Source organism: Panthera tigris, chromosome A2, assembly GCF_018350195.1.
Source record: "Panthera tigris isolate Pti1 chromosome A2, P.tigris_Pti1_mat1.1, whole genome shotgun sequence".
In the NCBI taxonomy this organism is placed as follows: Eukaryota; Metazoa; Chordata; class Mammalia; order Carnivora; family Felidae; genus Panthera; species Panthera tigris.
Window position 1 is genome coordinate 62,723,226 of NC_056661.1, and position 18,278 is coordinate 62,741,503.

At 56.7% G+C, this 18,278-nt stretch overlaps 2 protein-coding genes across 3 annotated transcripts in view; both read right to left on the reverse strand.

The window, feature by feature from the left end:
• The window catches only part of PKD1L1 (polycystin 1 like 1, transient receptor potential channel interacting), a 115,854-nt gene extending 110,770 nt beyond the window's left edge, over nt 1-5,084 (reverse strand). Inside the window, 1 exon segment of the mRNA XM_042963126.1 lies at nt 4,517-5,084. Within this exon segment, the coding sequence (XP_042819060.1) occupies nt 4,517-4,579 (63 nt within the window). The 5' untranslated portion in view covers nt 4,580-5,084.
• Nucleotides 5,085-5,178: 94 nt separating this feature from the next.
• Nucleotides 5,179-18,278, reverse strand: HUS1 (HUS1 checkpoint clamp component). Of its 2 annotated transcripts, none has more exons than XM_042963117.1 (8): nt 18,154-18,278; nt 16,981-17,108; nt 16,720-16,896; nt 14,489-14,596; nt 13,148-13,222; nt 8,613-8,712; nt 7,367-7,486; nt 5,179-5,351 (listed from the first exon to the last, which is right to left on the reverse strand). In XM_042963117.1, the coding sequence occupies exons 1-8, from the start codon at nt 18,203-18,205 to the stop codon at nt 5,269-5,271; spliced, it is 843 nt and encodes a 280-aa protein (XP_042819051.1). In that variant the 5' UTR covers nt 18,206-18,278; the 3' UTR covers nt 5,179-5,268. The 2 variants fall into 2 exon arrangements, with proteins under 2 accessions (XP_042819051.1, XP_007073539.1); XM_007073477.3 differs by lacking the exon at nt 18,154-18,278 and adding an exon at nt 17,255-17,457.

The window sequence follows — 18,278 nt, forward strand, 5'->3', positions numbered from 1 at the left end:
CCGGGCCCTGCTGTTACCGTAGGACTCAGTTTCCCCGCTCTGAACGGAGCTTAGCCGGGCACCCACCTGGCAGGCCAGCACCAACGGCAACGCCCGGCACCCCACCTCTTATGGAGCAAACCGCGCCTTCGTGGGCTCCACTCCTGGAGGCCCGCACGGACGGGCACGCACTGCCCATCTCGGGATGCTCCGACCTCAGGCCTCCGCGGCACCCGCCCCACCCCAACCACGTTCTCGTCTCGACTCAGCACCAAAGTGTGCGTGGGGGGAATTTGGTAATTAAGTTCCAGCCGTGAGGGGAGGGCAAAGATCCTGGTAAAGGGGACCCTACCTTCCTCTGGGCTGCTCCCAGGAATGGGCTGCGGCAAGGACAGCAGGGGCAGGAGCAGGGGCAGGGCTCGGACGAGCGCCCTCCAGCCAGGTCCCATGCAGACCGCTTCCAGGGGGCCTCCGCTCGCAGCCCTAACCTCTGCACGCAGGACAGCCGTCCCCTGTCCTGAGAGGGGCAGTGAGCCTGGCCCTTAACACCCTGACAGCTGACCAATCACGAGCGAGCTGGGGGGTGGGTGGAGCTGGGGGTCTCACCCACTCACTCCCAGCCCCCCCAGATGGGCGGCCCACCCGGTGCTACCGTGCGCAGGGCAGAGGGTGAGTCCTGCGTGAGGCTCCACCGTGAGGCTCCACCGTAGCTCCAGCAAGGCGATGCCCTGAATAGAGTGTGCGACGGGGACGGGGACACAGAGCTGGCACCTCGCGTTGCCAGCAGAGGGCGCTCACGGGACACTTTCCGAGCAGGTTTCCAGGTAGGAAAACCACATTCCCTATGCCTGCGACTAAAACAGCAACTGTCTTACACATTCAGATACTTGTTGAATGAGCACACAGCACCTGTCCCTCTAAAATCTTCCCAATTCCCCCACGGCCTTCAAAAGTAAACTAAACATCCACAGATCACTCTTCACACACCTCAACAAGTTGATCTCGAATGCCTCGGTACCCTGGCCACTTGGCAGGGCGGACATCCTGATAGCCTGACTGTTTTCTAATTGTTCTCTCCTCCCCGCCCCCTCCTGCCGCCGGCCCCCTTCTCCTCCTCCCTCTTCCCTTCTCTGCTTCCTTCTCCTTCCTTCTCCCACTCCTTCCTTCTCTCCCTCCCTCCCCTCTCCTTCCCCCTCCCTCCCTCTCCCCTCCACCCCTCTTTCCCTCTCCGTCTGCAAAGTCGCACAGAACAATTCCACGGACAGGACACAGAAGTCACAGAAGTCACAGAAGTCATTATCCGGCACTAAAGATTTAGGGATCACTTTGATTTTTCTCTTAAAAAATACGTTATGAACGGTAAATTAACACAACCACTTTAGCACGTATCTTGTTCCAAGGCAGCAATTTAAAAAGCGCAACACATGGGATGGGGGAATTTATTAGGGTCCAAAATACATGTTGTTATGTGTGAGCAGGGTACGGTCACTGGTGTCAGCGCCGCCCACTCCTCTGTCCCTTTATCTGGAGTAGCGGCCCCCTCCATCCTCACCAAACACAGCTACCGTGTACAGATAACTGAGACATCAAAAAGCAGAGAGCAAATCAGCATGGGAAACTCGTTTGTGGCCATGCAAGTCTGGGGCGGGAATCCTCAGGCGGGTGGGGCCCCTGCACAGCCGAGCAGTGCCACCACCCACCCACTCCAGGTCATCCCAGACGTGTCCAACAGGAAGGGAGGTCCCCTGTGTCACTAGGAACAGATGAGCCAGCCAGCACCCCGAAATCACACTGAGTGTTACCCTCCGATGTGACAAGACTGCAGGCCCCGGACTCTGGCGGAGCCCCTGCACGGAAGGTGAGCAGCGTGCCCCCAGTAAGAGGAGGAGCAGAGGGGAGGACAGAGCAGGAGGGGAGGCTCAGCCCGAGTGGCCGCGGCCAGCAGGGGAGGACCCCGCCCAGGAAACCAGACTTGGGGATCCCCCCCATGGTGTTCCGCTGGGCTGGTCACCCTCCGCCAGGAGCTGTGGTCACAGTGTGCGGTAACTGCTGACCAGCAGCAGACCCCCCAGGACCAGTCTCGTGTGAGGTTTTCACCCAATGGCTGCACTTCAGCTCTAGAGGCCTTGCCCAGGACTGGGGTCAGCATCTCCCCAAATCTCCCCGGGTCTCCAGGGGAACAGGGGCTCTCCCCATGCAGGTCACGGTCAGTGGGGCTCAGGGAGGCGGCCCCCTACCCCATGCTACCAGGGGTCTCCGCTCATCACAGACCTGAGAAGCCCCACCAGCCTGGACCCCGGCAACTGTCCGCACCCCTCACCACAGAGGCGGCAATCACGCTGCCATGCAGAGCACCTTGTGGACGCGGACGCCGTGCTGTGACCTTCCTGCAACACGACTAGTGAGACTTCAGCTTTCTGCTTAGGAAAGGATGTGTGGAAATGCAGAATCTAAAGTCCGATGTTCCGGAAACTCTAGTTGCCAGGTGATTATGGACTGCATTCAAGTAACAAATATTATTGCTAGTCCTTTAAAACATAATTTTTTTTTGTGACAAAACTCATCATAAGAGTTCTAGAAAATACCCTGGTTTACAAAGATCGAAGTAAAACATTCAGCAATGATCAGGTGTAGGTGCTGGTGTAGGTTTTCCAGCCCTTCTCTCCCCTATAGACACTTGTGTCCTCAGAACCAGAGTCACACAGTACACACGAGTGTCTGGGCTTCTTTCCGTGACAAACGGTGCACCGTAAACACCATGCCAGCCAGGGCGCTCCTTCTGCAACGTTGCTGTTAGAGTAGGAAATACTGTCAAACCACAGATGATTCAACAAATCCCCCATAAACTCGTATTTAGGATATTTCATGTTGTTTCAGTACAAGAATGTTAGAACACCTCTGATTATAATCCGTGTGTCAATTCCTATAAGCACAAGTAGTGGATGAAAGGGCACATGGCTGTTTTGAAGGCTCCTTGAAGGCTCCACACGTAATAAATATCCAACCCAACCCCAGCAGGCACTGTCTGCTGGCTAAGGTATCTCCTTGTCCCCCACAGAGAGCTCCTACCTGCTGGCTCAAGGACACCCCAGGGGCTCAGGATTCCTCCTGGACCCCCCACTGGAATCCACATAAAAGGACACAGCCTTATCTCTTCAAAGTGAAGCCCCACCCATCTGGCCACACCTATGACAACCTGAATGCCATTCAACACCTTCCCCGTCTGGGCACAGCCATGGTTCCAGCCCAGGAAAATGTGGAGGTCATGTTCCAGGGTCGCTGGAGTGGGTCCTGTGCCAGGCCCGGAGGGACCCGCAAGGACGTTAGTCATGAGCTGCCAGGTCGGGTATTCCTGCACACCTCTGAGCCAGCACAGCGGACGGGGGCATGAAGGAGGGGGCCTGAGCACAGAACAGCCATGCAGGGGGTATCTCCAGGGTGCTGGACACGACTGAGACACCTCAGCACTCCCAGGTGCCAGTCCCGAAAGAAGTTAACCTTTCAAATTACGTGCGTGTTTCTAAGCGGACTAAACCGCTATTCCCGACCTACCAGATTTTCACCCTGGTATACTGCCCAATAAAGCGGCACCCTGGGCTCCCCTAAGTCTGCGGTTTCCACCAGCTTCCCTGGCGGTGGAGGGACAGCCATCCTCATTCAAGGCTCTGAGGGGCCGGTCCTGAGGCCGGGCCCTGGGGAACACCAAGCCGCAAGTCCTCCAGAGAATCAGAAACAGACCCCACCGTCCTGACCCCCAGGGAAGGCTGTGTGGCCAGTCCGCACAGACTCGGGCCACCCATAAAACCATCAAAATCCAGCATTACTTAAACTAACACTGTACAAACCAGAGAGAAATTACATGTGGTTTAGGACATTTAAAAACTGCATGTAAACGTGCTATCCTACAGCAGATTTAAGACTATGACACTCTCCCAGACTCAGGAAATGACTGGTAAACACGGATTCTGAAAGGTGGGACTCATCATTCCGGCCGCACGGCAGAGCCTGGAGGAGAGGGCTTCCTATCAGACGCCGGCCTGGGTGCCACTCCCATCCCCGCCACCAGCCGTGTGGCCCCGGGCAGGTCACGAAACCCACTCGGCAAAATCTCAGGTGTCTGAGCAGCTGTGCCCACGTCACCTGACGCTGGACAACAGAATGCCAAACACGGGCTACGCACTGGGGCAGAGAACGGGCCCTGCTATGTCGGACAGATGAAGGATGTGCTACTTTACTGCTAACTTACACTCACAAACAGCATTCTATCTTCGTTATGTGTTAAAAATCGTTTAAATAAGCAAAAGTAAACAATTTTCCAGGTTGGTGACTAATACATTTTCTGTAACCAAAACAAAACAAACAGAAAAAAACAAAACAGAGCCAAACCGCTTTTGTAAACTATTTTCAGGCACTGCCCCATTGAACATCACGATTTCTAAGTTTGACGCTGCAGCTAGAATTAACTTTGCTACAAGCCGAAGAGAGATGTGCTCACTTAGGGCGACATGAACAAACGTTCCGCCCCATCTGAACTCACCTGACGAGCAGCGGAAGAGGCGCTCAAATACCCAGCTGGCACCGAGTACTCAGAAGAGGCCATGAAGGAAACTTTCCACGTTGCAGATTTCCCACTTGTTCCTCTTCCTCGGAGCAACTGCCTTACTTCTCGGCTTTGTCGCGTGAGTTAAGACACTGTTCACGACGTCCCCATCCACAGGGCAGAGGAGAGGCTGCCACGGTGGGACGTGACGGGGCGGGCCCCGGGGGATGAGACGTGGTCTCGGCCCTGAACACAGGCTACTGGAGGTCTCTGTCCCTCCCCTACACACGCGGCTGTGCTTTCCAGAACATCAGAAGGCCGAGCATGGCAGCCCGCGGACCACGAGGGACACAAGATCCGAACGTCAGGGGGAGGCGGAACAGGGAGGATCGTGACCCAGGACGGACAATGGCCCCAGGAACCTGGGAGGACCGGCAGCTAAGGCTCCACACACTGCAGCCAGACAGCCCCCCACAGACCCCGTGACGCTCTGTGCAACCAAGGCCGTGGGAGGGCCGCCCTCGCCCGTCATCCGGCTCCGGGGAGCAGAGCCAGGGTCGTCGGGCAGCTCCTAGAAGCCTCGGCTACCTGAAGCCTGCATAAAGAAACTCTTCCTTTTCTTTGCCGCGTCTTAACAAAACAGACATGAGAACAAGAAGCAACACGAAGTAGTGTGTTTATCCAACTGTGCTCCGCAAGCTCCAGTTCCCACCAGCACGGAACCGAGGGAAGAGGGGGCCAGACGCGGCCTACGAGAAGGCGGGGATGAAGTACTGCAGGGAGACGTCCTCGTGGAGCAAATCAAAATGGACGATCTTGTTGCTCACGATGTCTGGGGAGAGAAGAAGACCTGTCACCACAAGGCCGCAGCCAGCGCTCGCACGCAGGGGCCCCTCTCCTGGAGCCCGGCCTCCCTGCGGCTCCACTCCCCGCGACGTGACCACCCACAGCCAGGGAGACGAGGCCAAGGACTCTGGTGAGAGGCCCTCATTTGCCAAATCAGTGTCCTTCTAAGAAAACGTGTCTGCCACCCACGAGCAAGCTAAGTGAGGTGAGAAGGCCGAGCACGGTGGCCCGCAGACCACGGGGGACAGGCTGCAGCGCAGGCCGGAGCGCAGGAGGGGCCTGGGTCAGGCGCCGCGCTGCGCGATGGCAGGTGCACAAGCCCAGAGGGTGGAGCTCATCACTCTGCTCGATTCCACAGCAGTGAGCACAGGAGTGAGGGCAGCGGCCAGGCCCACAGCCACTGAGGGGGCGGGGGCAGGACTGTGCCCGGGAGCCAAGGGCAGGCCGCACTGCGGGCCTCAGAGGCAAGCAGGGCTGGGGCTGGATGAAGTCTGTCAGGGTGGGCCGGCCGCAAGTGCCAAGCCAAGGAGGGAGCAGTCCCAGGGGATGGAGGCCGGGAAGGGGCACGGCACCAGCAGGAACACCCTCCAGGAGCCGCGGCGGCTGGAGACTGAGGGCAAAGGGCAGCCAGCATGCCCTGGAGGCGGGACGGTGGAGAAGCGGACCTGGGGGACGCCACCACGGAGGCGGAAACTACAGGCACAGACGCAGGGCTGAGGGACTAAGGAAAGGGTAGGAGCAATCCAATTTTGCTTTGTCACAATCTGCTACTTCTGGGGACTCCAAGTCACCTTCCCCAAGGCACAGGCAGTTCAGATGGCTGCCTCACCTAGAACAGACAAGCTCTCTGTCCTGGGCGGGCCATGAGGGCGAGGGCGAGGGCATGCGCAGGGCCAATGCCGCCGCGCTGCATGGGGTCGGGCTGCGGGACCCAGGTACCACCTGGACCGCTAGCCAGGACCACGGTCGCGCCACCCGGCAGCGGTCAGGAGCCTGGCAGCAGGTGGGAGAGCTGTCTGGAGTCTGTGAGGACCCTGCGCTGAGACACAGCCACCGCCCTCAGCATCATGAACGTGCGCCAGGCCAGGCCAAGGGTTCTCAGCATTCGGTGCAGGCGGACACCAGCACCCGCCCTAAGGCCCAGCTGCACCAGCTCCCTCCCTCGCCCCGGCCCTCTGTCCTCCACACACCCCCTCACACCCCCTCACCCCTTCCAGTGCCTTCCTGACGCGCTAACTGCCCACCCATGATCTGCTTCGCTTCCTGTCTCTCTTGGAGGGCTGGCATTCCTTGGCACAGCCACCTAGCATCTTCTATTCCTTGTCCTGGGTGCGGGCGATCTGGTGGCCGTCCCCGGCTCCGCCCACTGGTGCTGCGCATGCAGCCTGACGGTTCTTCCACAAAAGGTGTAGCTCCCTTCCACTTGCTGTGGTCAGAGTGACAAGGAGACAGAAAGAGCCTCGAAAAGTTCAGGGCGAGTAAGCCCTCCCTCACGTGTGGCCAATAAATGGCAAGAGCCGAGAAGCAGGTGTATGGCCGAGGAAGACAGACAGGACCCACCACAGTCACAGGGCCAGCAGGAAAAGTCAGCAGTCGAGGAGAAACGGGAGAAACGGGAGAAACGGGAGAAACGGGAGAAACGGGAGTGGAGGAGGAACCGCTCAGGTTTAGACACAGAGGGGAAATAAAGGCATACGAGGGGACCTTAAGTCTAAGTCCAGTGGGGTCAGGCTGTCGGGCCAGATTAACACAGCAGCCTGGACGACCAGCAGCCGTCCTCCGGAAGCTTCTCCTTAGGCGCAGACCCACGCGTGGTGGCCGGGCGAGGCAGCCGAGCCAGAGTGGCTGCAGGGCCCCGGATCAGAATCTCCAGGTGCTGCTGAATCCGGGAAAACTGCCCTGGGAAACGCCCACGTGACCGAGCTGTTCTGCACTTAGGAGAGCGCACAGATGCGAGACCCACCCCCCCACCCCCTGCAGGCGACCTGAACGTGCACTCACTGCACACGGCCTTTGTCGGGTTCACTTGCTGTCCGGCGAGGAACTGCAGGAGCCTCCGGATATCGATGCGCACCTCGGCCATCTGCTCCGGGTTTCTATCCTGAGACGCGTCTTCAGAGGCTGAAACGACACACACAGCTCGGGGGTCGGGGGAGCCCGGAGGCGGCAAGCTGCCTGTTTAGATCAATGATCCACGTGACTGCTGGCTCTTGGAGCCTGGAGACGCTGCCAGACGCTAAGCGAGCATTTATCAAGTCCTTCTCTTTAAACTACATGGCAGATTTCCAGAGAATCTTCACTTACAGTGACATGAAATCTGACCTGCTGTCCCCACTGCAGTGGAAGAAAACGCATGTGTCAGTCCCCTGACATACACGGAGGAGCGGGACTGTCAGGCGCTAATACAAGACTGCCTGTTCTAAAGTGGAATGAAACGAGAGAAAAGGTCCTTGCAACTCCGGCAAACACCAGAAACCAGACCCTCTGTGCAATTTATCAAACTAAAGAAAGCCAGTGTCACCAAGCTCAGTCCCCCCGCACAACGATTAGCAAAGCCTGCATCACGCGGATTTCCCTTGGCAGGAACGTACGCCCTTCGCCACCAAGTGAAAACCCCTCGCTACGCTATGCCACGACGGGTCATCGACAAGCCAACTTGTGGTGGTAGATCCGGACTGTAAAAGTGGTGGCCCATCCTGTGTTCGGGAGGGAGGCTGCGCAGAGCTGAGCCGGTTTCACACGACTGGCGCACGTCCCCGGGACCCTGCCTCGCGACCGCGGCACCACCCGCCGAGTGTGTCATCCAGGCCTCGAGCCCTGCAGGCACAGACCACCCAGTCAGGGACCCCATTGTCCCCTGCTATTGAACTGGTCCCACGGTCTCTGTCGCCGTGTAGGGAGGAAAAATCTGTCAGGTGAGGAAGGCATCTATCTGTTAATCTGATTTCATAAACACTTGGGACGTACGCAGGAGGGAGGAGACCTTCTCCACCTTGTGATGCCGCCCCAGGTGAGAAGCGGGCAGACGGGCACTGAAGAGCCGCCAGGGCTCCGGGGGACCAAGGGGCAGGCACCGCCCTCAGGCCTGGGAGGCCGACCTTCCCTGCTCTGGCCTCGGCTGTCTATTCTCTCCCCGAGCGTGAAACTCGGGCAGCCAAATTCCACCCGTTTTCCAGGCAGAGATCTCAGCAACTGTGCACCTGAAACAACGTATTAAAGGCAAAACACAACCCGCCAGAAAACTCACCTGATGGAGGGTTCCCGAGATCCTTAAAGTGGGTTGTAACGCACACTAGCTCCGTTTCTATTTTCAAGTTCAATTCTCCATTTAGGTTTGCTTCAATGATCTGCAAATTGAGTATTTTACAGTCTTAAAAAAGCAAAGCAAAACAAAAGGGGTAAAGGGGGAAAGAAGACATCAGCTTCCACGAAACCAGGTGACAAGGCCACCCCATGACGGCACCAAGACCCACCCAGCACCAGCGACACAGGGAGCTCAGAAATGCCCAGAGGGGGCCCCTGAGTGGAGGCCCGGAAGCCGTGGGGGGGGGGGGGGCTGCCAGGGCACATGGGGCAAGGGGCGGGGGAGGCCGCAGGAAGAGCCTGTGCTGAGAAGAAACCCCGGGAGCAAATGTTCAAGGTGAGCGAAACAGGGGTGTGGGGCTTACAGGAGAGAAGGAGAAAGAGGGAGAGGTGATGCGGGGAGGGCTGCTATGGCACGCAGGGGGGCGGCAGCGTGCTGTGACAAGCTGTGGCCACAACAGGACTGAGAACGCGGAGTTCTGGAGCGAGAAATCATCTGGTCCGCTCCCACAGCTACAATGAAAATCCACGCTCTAAGAGAACTCCTGAAAGGTCTGTGGTCAGGGTCCAAATGGAGATCTTGTGGCAGGGGGATAAGGGGGAGAGAGAGAGAGAAACCCCTGGCCAGAGGGCATCTGGAGCCCGCAGGTGCTACAGAGTGGACGCGAAGTGTAAGGGATTAGGTCTGGCTCATCAAGGGGACAGATGAGAAAAAAGAGCCTGAGTCAAGAGTCGGGGGAGCTGGGAGGTGACCAGACCTCATGCAGGCACAGAGTGGGAGCGGATGAGATGAGAGGATCGAGGATCGCAGAGGGAAGGAGACCAGGAAGGCACAGGTGGGCCCAGAGAGTGCAGTAAGAGGAAATGAGATGGACGGACAGACGAAAAACAGGAATTATGGAGCAACAGAGAGACCACACGCCCTGAAGAGAGCCACAGGTAAAACACGAGGAAGTCCACGTCGTCCAAAAGGAGAGCCAGAAGAGGGGCCACCTCCGGGGACGCTGCCCGCGCCTTGAGGGAAACTGGCCCCAAACAGCCCATGGTGGCTTCTGAGGGGATGGAAAAGCCCCCAGTCCCTCCCCAGGCCTCTCCCCCCTCATTAGAGCCCCCCGCTCACAGGGAGACACTGGAGGGGCCGCACTGGACCCCGTGCACCTAGAGACTAACCGGTGCTGCCCCCACTAGTCCTTCCCAAGTGACCAGATAGACTGCCGCTCTACAGGACTGTGAGCCCTTCACCGTCCCTGTGCAGTACAACCTGCATCCCCACCGCCTACGGGCAGAGACCGTAGAACCACGCTCTGCTCTGACAACTACTACACACGGGAAGGGACCAAGGAAATTAGAAGCTGGCCAACTGCCCTGTTTTCAGCTGGCCGCACCCTGGGTCATAGCTACAAATGCAGCATAACCACAAAACCTTGAGAATTCGTGGGAATGTGACCCTCTATTTAAAAACCAGGCGCGGAGGTTGGCAGGGGAGATTTCCAAGTTCAGAAAGGTCTGGAGACGTTGCAGCGTCCAGTCGCTGGTGCCCCTCCGCACCCCCAGCACACAGGGTGCCGGCCACCCCACCCCCACCCCCCTGCCTCCTACCCCCCCATCCCGGCCTCTCCCCTGCCTGTGAGGGGCAGCACACCACCCCAGGACCCACCTCCCACCCTCCCATCCCGGGGCCTCTCTCCGGCCTGTGAGGCTTCTGAGGGTCAGACAACATTCCTTCCAAGCTCCACCCTCCACACCAACCCTGGGGTTTTTTTAACGGGACAGGATCTACCAGTGATGTTCATAGTAAGATCTGTGCCACCGAACAGCTTCCAGTTTCACTGATCTGATCTGATTTCTCTTCCCAAGTCCGCATCTGCCCACTTCTAACGCCCAGCAGGTCTTGGGGAGCCCATGTGGCAGTTTGCAGGTCAACATCTTGTTCACCCACCAGTACAGGACGGCGTGTGAGGCAGTGGAAAGACAAAGGGGCAGCGGGGGACCTAGGATGGTGGAGGTGCCCTGCCTGCACGCTGGAGGCAGCTACGTCTACCTACACTGAGTGAGCAGCTTAGTACCCCTCATTCATATTCCTTGACACCGGTGAACTCCGAGCATTTCTCATTCTAGAAACAAAACCAAAACCTTTCTGAACTTGACTGAGCTAGTATTTCTGAGGGTTTTTTTATTATTACTTAAAATATGTTTTTTAATGTTTATTTATTTTTGAGAGAGAGAGAGACAGAGTACGAGTGGGGAGGGGCAGAGAGGGGAAGACCCAGAATCCGAGGTAGGCTCCAGGCTCTGAGCTGTCAGCACAGAGCCCGATGGGGGGCTTGAACTCACGAGCCACGAGATCATGACCTGAGCTGAAGTCAGATGCTTAACCGACTGAGCCACCCAGGCACCCTGGCATTTTTTTTTTTTTTTTTAAGGTTATAGTTTTAAGTAATCTCTACACCCAACGTGGGGCTGGAACTCATGACCATGAGATCGAGAGTCACATGCTCCATGACAGAGCCAGCCAGGCACCCCTGAGGCTTTTAATATTAAGTAGAAAACAGTCCTCCAACTTCACGGTTGCATAATATCGGAATCATGCCTTCAAACGTTAAGCGTTTCTTGTCAACTTTATTGGTGAACCCAGAAATACACCGTTGTATTTCTAAGCGCACTCCCATAGAATCTGGAAACACTATGGGATTAAAACAACACACAATAATCTGTAAACTCTCGCTGCTCTTGAAAAACAGTGGTTTTATATAGACTTAATTCAGGAAAGCAGCTCACAGTGGTTCCGGATTCACTTCAGCCTTTAACGCTCTCTTCCACTTTCTTCTGAATCCAGAAATCTGAGACATCACATGATTAGCTCTACGTCCCCTGAGCACAGCCAGTGTCTGGTGCACGGCCACCGTTCTGCCACTACCCAGGGAGGGAACTGACAAACGACGGGTCTCTGACACCTGGCCGCTTATGTCTACTCTGGAACTCACCAGAACGCTGCCCTCACCAACATCCTCTGTCTCTTAAGGGTCTAGATGGGATCTTGCTTCTTCCAGTGATCTTCTCAATGGTAATTACCTACCACTCTGCAGCGCTGACTCAATGTACTGAGCACTGAACATAAGGTACCTACCTCTCCATCTGTGGAAAGTCGCAAAGCCCCCGTGAAGGTGCGCGATCCTGCCCACTTCGGGTGACACCCAGGACAGGGCCCATAGGCTGGGTAGAGTGGCCAGGAGGGGGCCCAGATCTGTGTGGCCCCGAGGACTCCCCTTTGCCACCAGGTCACGACACTGTTCCACCTGCTGTCACCATTAAGCTGATGTACATAGCTCTAAGTGGCTCGTAAGCTAACAGGTGACACATAGCAGGACACAGCTCCCACCATGGGCGCAGGCAGAACCATGTCAGACCCCAGCACACACACACCTCCCATCCTGAACCGGAAGCTCAGGTGGGCTGACAAGCCCTCAGGGGCTGGAGTCTGAGGTGGCACCTGCAGGCGGCAGGGACTCCTGGCCCCCGCACATGTCTTCCCTGCTCCTACATGGGTCCCACACGCACCACCCCACGGCTGCATCCCCCACTGAAGGAGGTGGGGACAAGGCTGTGAGTCTCAGCAAGGGCCTCCTAGCGCCTCCAGGACGGGGATGCGAGAGTGCTAGCGCCCTCTCTTCCCTCATTCTCTTGCCACGACCTTCAGATGCAGAATTCTGGTCATCTAGTCATGCTCACTATGCACTTGGCCACTCTGACTTTCCACCGAGTATTCCAGACTGCAGTGGCCGTGCCACAAACTTTTTGTTTTTAAACATTCCAGAGAAGAGAAAAACACCTCCGATGACTCGGTCTGTCTCAGCGACTTTGCTGACTCATTTCCATGGGACCGAAAGAACAAACAACCAGATCCTTGGATTAATTGCCCTGCTTTTCCCTGTGGGCCTCCCTGAGCCTCTCTGCAGGTGCCTGGACTTGCCGCAGAGGCGGCCCCCCAGCCTGACGACTGGCTCGACGTGAAAGCCATCACAGGACACCAGCGTTCTGGGACAGCTCGGACCTGCGCTCACCGAGACACGTGGTACGTGGACAGGACGCTCGGCTGTGCTGATACCAATGATTTGTTAAAGAAACACACATCAAACGAAACGTGACGCTCTGTCCGGGGCACAAGAATCTGCTGAAAGCATCCCTGACGCACTATAAACACGACTATGAGGGGTCAGGGCAAACACAAAGGCTCCCACTACGAAGGGGGCTGAAAAGCACTAGAACAGCTTCTCAGGACATCTGAGACTGCAGGCTCTCCACCACAGGCCGGGTCCTCGAGCCCGCCTCGGCAGGGGGACCTGCGCCCTGGGACGCCACCAGGTGAGCGAGGATGCACCCACACCTCTGCCGGGCGAGGCTTCCTCCCAGGACACTCAGCCCGAGCCTGACACCTCCAAGATGCTGGGAAAGCTCTTCGCTAAACAAGTGACCACTTACAAGGTGATTGCTGATGTTTTTCATTTTTTCCACGATGCTCTTCATGGTCTTCAAGACTGGCAAATAGATGCTAACCTGCAGAATGGAGGAGAAAAACCATTAACGCAACCAAGGACGGACGGTGCTCACCACCTATGTCGGAAACGTGCAGTTGCTTAGAAGCTCTGAAATCCTGTTTCCAAGTTGTGGGAACAGAGCTCCTTTAAAACTAGGAAAAGAGGGGCGCCTGGTGGGCTCAGTCGGTTGAGTGTCTGACTTCGGCTCAGGTCATGATCTTGGGATTCGTGGGTTCGAGCCCCGTGTCGGGCTCTGTGCCGACAGCTCGGAGCCTGGAGCCTGCTTCGGATTCTGTGTCTCCCTCTCTCTCTGACCCTCCCCCGTTTGTGCTCGGTCTCTCTCTGTCTCAAAAATAAATAAACATTAAAAAATTAAAATTAAAAAAAAAAACAAAATTAGGAAAAGAAAACAACCCTACAACCTTACTGACGCCCGCCTGCCTCCAGGACACCTTGGCGCCCTTGTCCCCGTGGCGTCCACCTGGTTCCAACGGGGTGGCCCTCCCGCTGACGTGCACCGGTACGCGCCCAGGCGCCCACGTCCCCATGGTGTCCTCCCGGTTCCCGGGGGGCAGCCCTCCCGCTGAAGTGCACCTGCGCACGCCCAGGGGACGGGACTCAGCACAGCCCGCAGGACCACCTGCCACCTCACAGACACTGCGGGTGGGTCGGGCCCCAGCGCTCAGACCCTCAGACCCGGCCCCTGACGTTGCCTGAGACAGCGCGGTCTTCCTCCCGGTCGGTGTGGATGGCCTCCCAGAGTCCAGTAAATAGCCTACGCGGTATATTTTCACAATTCCTTCTTGCTCTGATTGTGAGCAAAATGTAAGGGACCCTCTGGCACCACGCTCACTGTCAGGGGCTCTGGGACTCCTGGCAGCACGCCCGGAACAGCCCCTCCTCCTCGCTTTTACACGAATCCTGGACACCAGTCCTTATGGGACAAGGAAAACTCGAGTTCTGGGAAACGGACAGAAGTGACCTTGCCCCCAAGGACTACTCTAGGTTAGTCTTATGGAAGCACTACGACTGAGCAGGACATTCTCTGTCCTGAGTGTGAAGCGTGTGGCGTTTCTACCATGAGCAGCACGGTCTAAAGGTATTTTATATAAACAACGGAAGGCAAACATTCCAATTTTTTCCCTGGAGAATCCTTTAAAAATGACTCTCGTTTCCTCCCAGGTACATACAATCTTCAAATGAAACATATGGCAAGACCGTAACTAAAATCAGGGACTTCAAACCACACCATTTAGTTTGCAAGCAGAGGACGGGCATCACTCACGTCGGCGTCTGGGACTGTAGGCTCTCGCAGATCCTTCCACAATTTTCTAGGAATGACCCTAACGGGGATGTCATGTGTCACAATGCGGCTACTGTTCGACACTGATAACTGCCGAGAGAGAACATGTTTTCATAACGTCAATGTAGAAAAACCAGAGTAACTGAAGAATAAGTAGAAGCCGACCCCGCATCTACGTGGAATGTTCTCGACTCTTTCACCCGAGTCCATAAAACAAGTACTTCCGGTGTGGTGCCTGTCCTGCTGAGCCCTGTTGAAGTCGGGAGTGTGAGGAGTAAGGCACGGTCCCCATGTTCCAGGGACACAGATGGGTCAGGAAGCAAGAAAACAAACACGACCTTGTCTGAGCTGCATGTGACACACTGGTCACAGCCTGGAGGAAAATGAAGCAGTGACCAGATGAATGTTTGGGGAAGTTCCCAGACGGAGGGCAAGAAAGGCCTCTCCGAGAGACAACATTTCAGATCGTGCCACAACATGGTGGGAAGATGGGGACAAGGGGAACCCTGTCCCTCACTACATGTGAAGCCGTGAGGCAGAAGCCAACCCGTCTGCTGAAGGAACCGTGACTGTTCTTTGTGAGCTCAGCATGCAGCAGCGTCTACACTGCTGGACAGAACCATGTTTATCCGTGTCCAGGGGCTTCCGTGAAACAACAGATTGACGTATCCTGCCCTTTTATTTATTTATTTTTAATTATTTACAATATTTATTCATTTATTTTGCGAGAGAAGGAGAGAGAGTGTGAGCGGGCAAGGGGCAGAGACAGAGGGAGAGAGAATCCCAAGCAGGCCCCACGCTGTCAGTGCAGAGCCTGAGGTGGGGCTTCAACTCATGAACCGTGAGATCAGGACCTGAGCCAAAATCAAGACTCGGACGCTTAACCTACTGAGCCACCCCGGCACCCCTAGCCTGCGCTTTAAGACAGAAAGCATCACACGTCGCTATCCTGTTTCTCCTTAAACAAGTGAGGAAACACACAAGCTTGTCCTGAGGTGGGGAATACTCTGATTGGCTCTAACATAGTGAACAGGTGAGGAATCCGTTATCAGGAAGAACTTCAAACTGCGCACAGCGCTCGCACCAGAGTGGGGCACAGCACACACAGCACGAGGGGGGGGAGGCTGCCGATGGGAGGAGCGGCACTGGACTGGCACTAATGGGAGAGGGGGTTTCAGAGAGTGAGAAGGGGACATTCCAAGCAGGAGCCCCAGGGTCCCCAAAGCCTGGGAGCTGGACTAGAATGGGACAATCCGAGGAACCACTTAGACAGTGGGAGTAGGCGATGTGGCTCCAAGATGGCATAGGTGGGGCCATGCACACATGGCTTTGAACAACACATTAAGACGTGAGAACGTCGTCCTGTGAGCTGTGAGTCTGGGGGAAGGGGGACACGTCCTGAGGCAGCAGGTGTCAGATTCTTCTGGGAGCAGCACTGAACACACAGCAATTCTGGGAGACCAAGAGATCACCTAAAGGGGTTACAGATGAGGTAGGGAAAACCCTTCAAAGGGGAAAATGTATAAGAACCATGATTTCTAGATGAAGGGACCACACCTCTAAGAGGAACAGAGATGCAGGGACACGCAGACTGGAGCAGAGGCAGAAGTGTTCCCACAAGGGCAGAGGCAGCGTCCCAGCTGAGTATTGTGTGATTGCAGCACTATTTATACACAAGGGAATCTGACTCCAATAGAAAACAAGTATTTGTGGCACATCTTTGCTTTTAATAAAACCAACTAGGGGCACCTGGGTGGCTCAGCCGGTTAAGCATCTGACTCCTGGTTTCAGCTCAGGTCATGAAATTCTTGGGGTTCTTTCACTCTCCCCCCCCCGCCCCACCACTCTCTGACCCTCGCTCAGTCTCTCTCAAAATAAATAAATAGGGGCGCCTGGGTGGCTCAGTCCGTTGGATGTCTGACTTTGGCTCAGGTCATGATCTCACAGTTCATGAGTTCGAGCCCTGTATAGGGGCTCTGTGCTGACAGCTCAAAGCCTGAAGCCTGCTTCGGACTCTGTGTCTCCCTCTCTCTCTGCCCCTCCCCCACTCATGCTCTGTCTTTCTCAAAAATAAATAAACATAAAATAAAAATAATAAACTTAAAAAAAAATAAAAATAAAACCAACTAGTTTTCCACGTGCTATTAGAAAGCCTGGACTTGTAGCCACTTCTAGCCCTGCTGGGAAGTCCTGGAGCACTCCCTCCTACTCACCAGCTCTATGGAGACTGTGAGGCAGGGGAAGTGTTTATTAGTCAGCTTGATCTTCAAGGCTCTGGCATTCTGGGCAGTTTTCAAAGCTCGAGATAAATTTTCCGACGTCAGCTCTAAATAAATCTCGTTGTTTTCAGCGGAGACACCTTCCATCTGAAATTCACTGAAGAAGTTCTCCTAAGGGCAGGAAAAGAGGGGGCCTCTGTCCCTTTGCAGTGGCCTTTGGGTGCGGTCCACAGGCTTCCAGAACCTTCTGCTCACCTGTTCCAGCTCACACCACATGCTCACGCCTCCGTTGGCCACTTTGTCGGAGAGGATGAAGTTCAGCTTATCCGGGCTGATGCGGAGGGTACAGGTTTTGGCGAGCTTGGCGATCATGTTGCTGACGCCTGCAGCAGGGGGTTAAAGCAAGGAATTACCAGGACAACTGAGCTTAGACAACCCCCTGAACATGGTGAAACTGCTGGTGGAAAAATAACCCACTGAAAGGGGTTTTAACACGGTCGGTCACACTGGCCCCCAATAACCCTCATACCAGGAGTGACGGAATGAAGAAGGAAGGCTGCGGGGAGGTTAACTGGAGCCCAGTGAGGCATTCACTGGCTCAGCCTGCAATGGGGCCCCCCAGGCCTGCAGCGCAGGGCCAAGGGCCAGTGCAGCCCGACCAGAAGGGATGTCTGTGCTGGACACACTGTCCATCCGGGACAGCAGCAGGTTTAAGATAAAAAACTCCGGGATGGAAATCAAGTTCTGTAAACAATCCTTGGCACCTGCTCTCATGCCTGCCTGTCCCCACCCCGGTCCGTTCACCCAATCCTTCCCGAAGAGAAGCCCCATCCACTCCCATGGCCCCATCCTGCGGGGGGGGGGGGGGGGGGGAGGGGAGGAGGGGTGTCCCGCCCCTTTGGCTCCAAGCCCCCTAATCCCCATCCCTTAATCCTCCCGCGAGCCCACATCCTCGTCCCCCCCCCTTCCCGCGGGTTCCCATCCCCACGCCCCCCATCCCCGCGCCCCTCGACCCCCATCCCTTTCCCTCCACCTCTGTCCCCCCATCCTCCCGTGGCCCACATCCCTGTCTTCGTACCTCCACCCCTCCCGCGCGGGCCCACGCCCTCCACCCGCGTCACCCTACCTCTGTCCCCCCACCCCCGCGCCACCACCCCTTCCGTGGTCCCCGCCCCCATCCCCGCTCCCCCTCTCCCGTACCCCCTGCCGCGGCCTCCCGCCCACCATCCCCGCTCGCGCACCCCTGTCCCCCCACCCCCGCGCCGCCGCCCCTCCCACGGGCCCACGGCCTCCATTACAGCCCCGCACCACCCCCACCCGGTCGTCCTGCGGCCCGCGCCCCTCCCCATTCGCCCCCCGGCGCGCGCACTGCCTCCTTCCGGCCCGCGCTCTTCTCTACGACCCGCGGCAGGCCCGGCCCCCGCTCACGTGTGAAGTGGTTCAGACAGGCCGTGTCCACGATCTTGGCCCGAAACTTCATGGCGGGACGCGGGCCCGCGCGGGGCGTCCGTCGGCCGCGGACTCGAGTCTCCTCCTAAGCGTCCCGCCGGAAA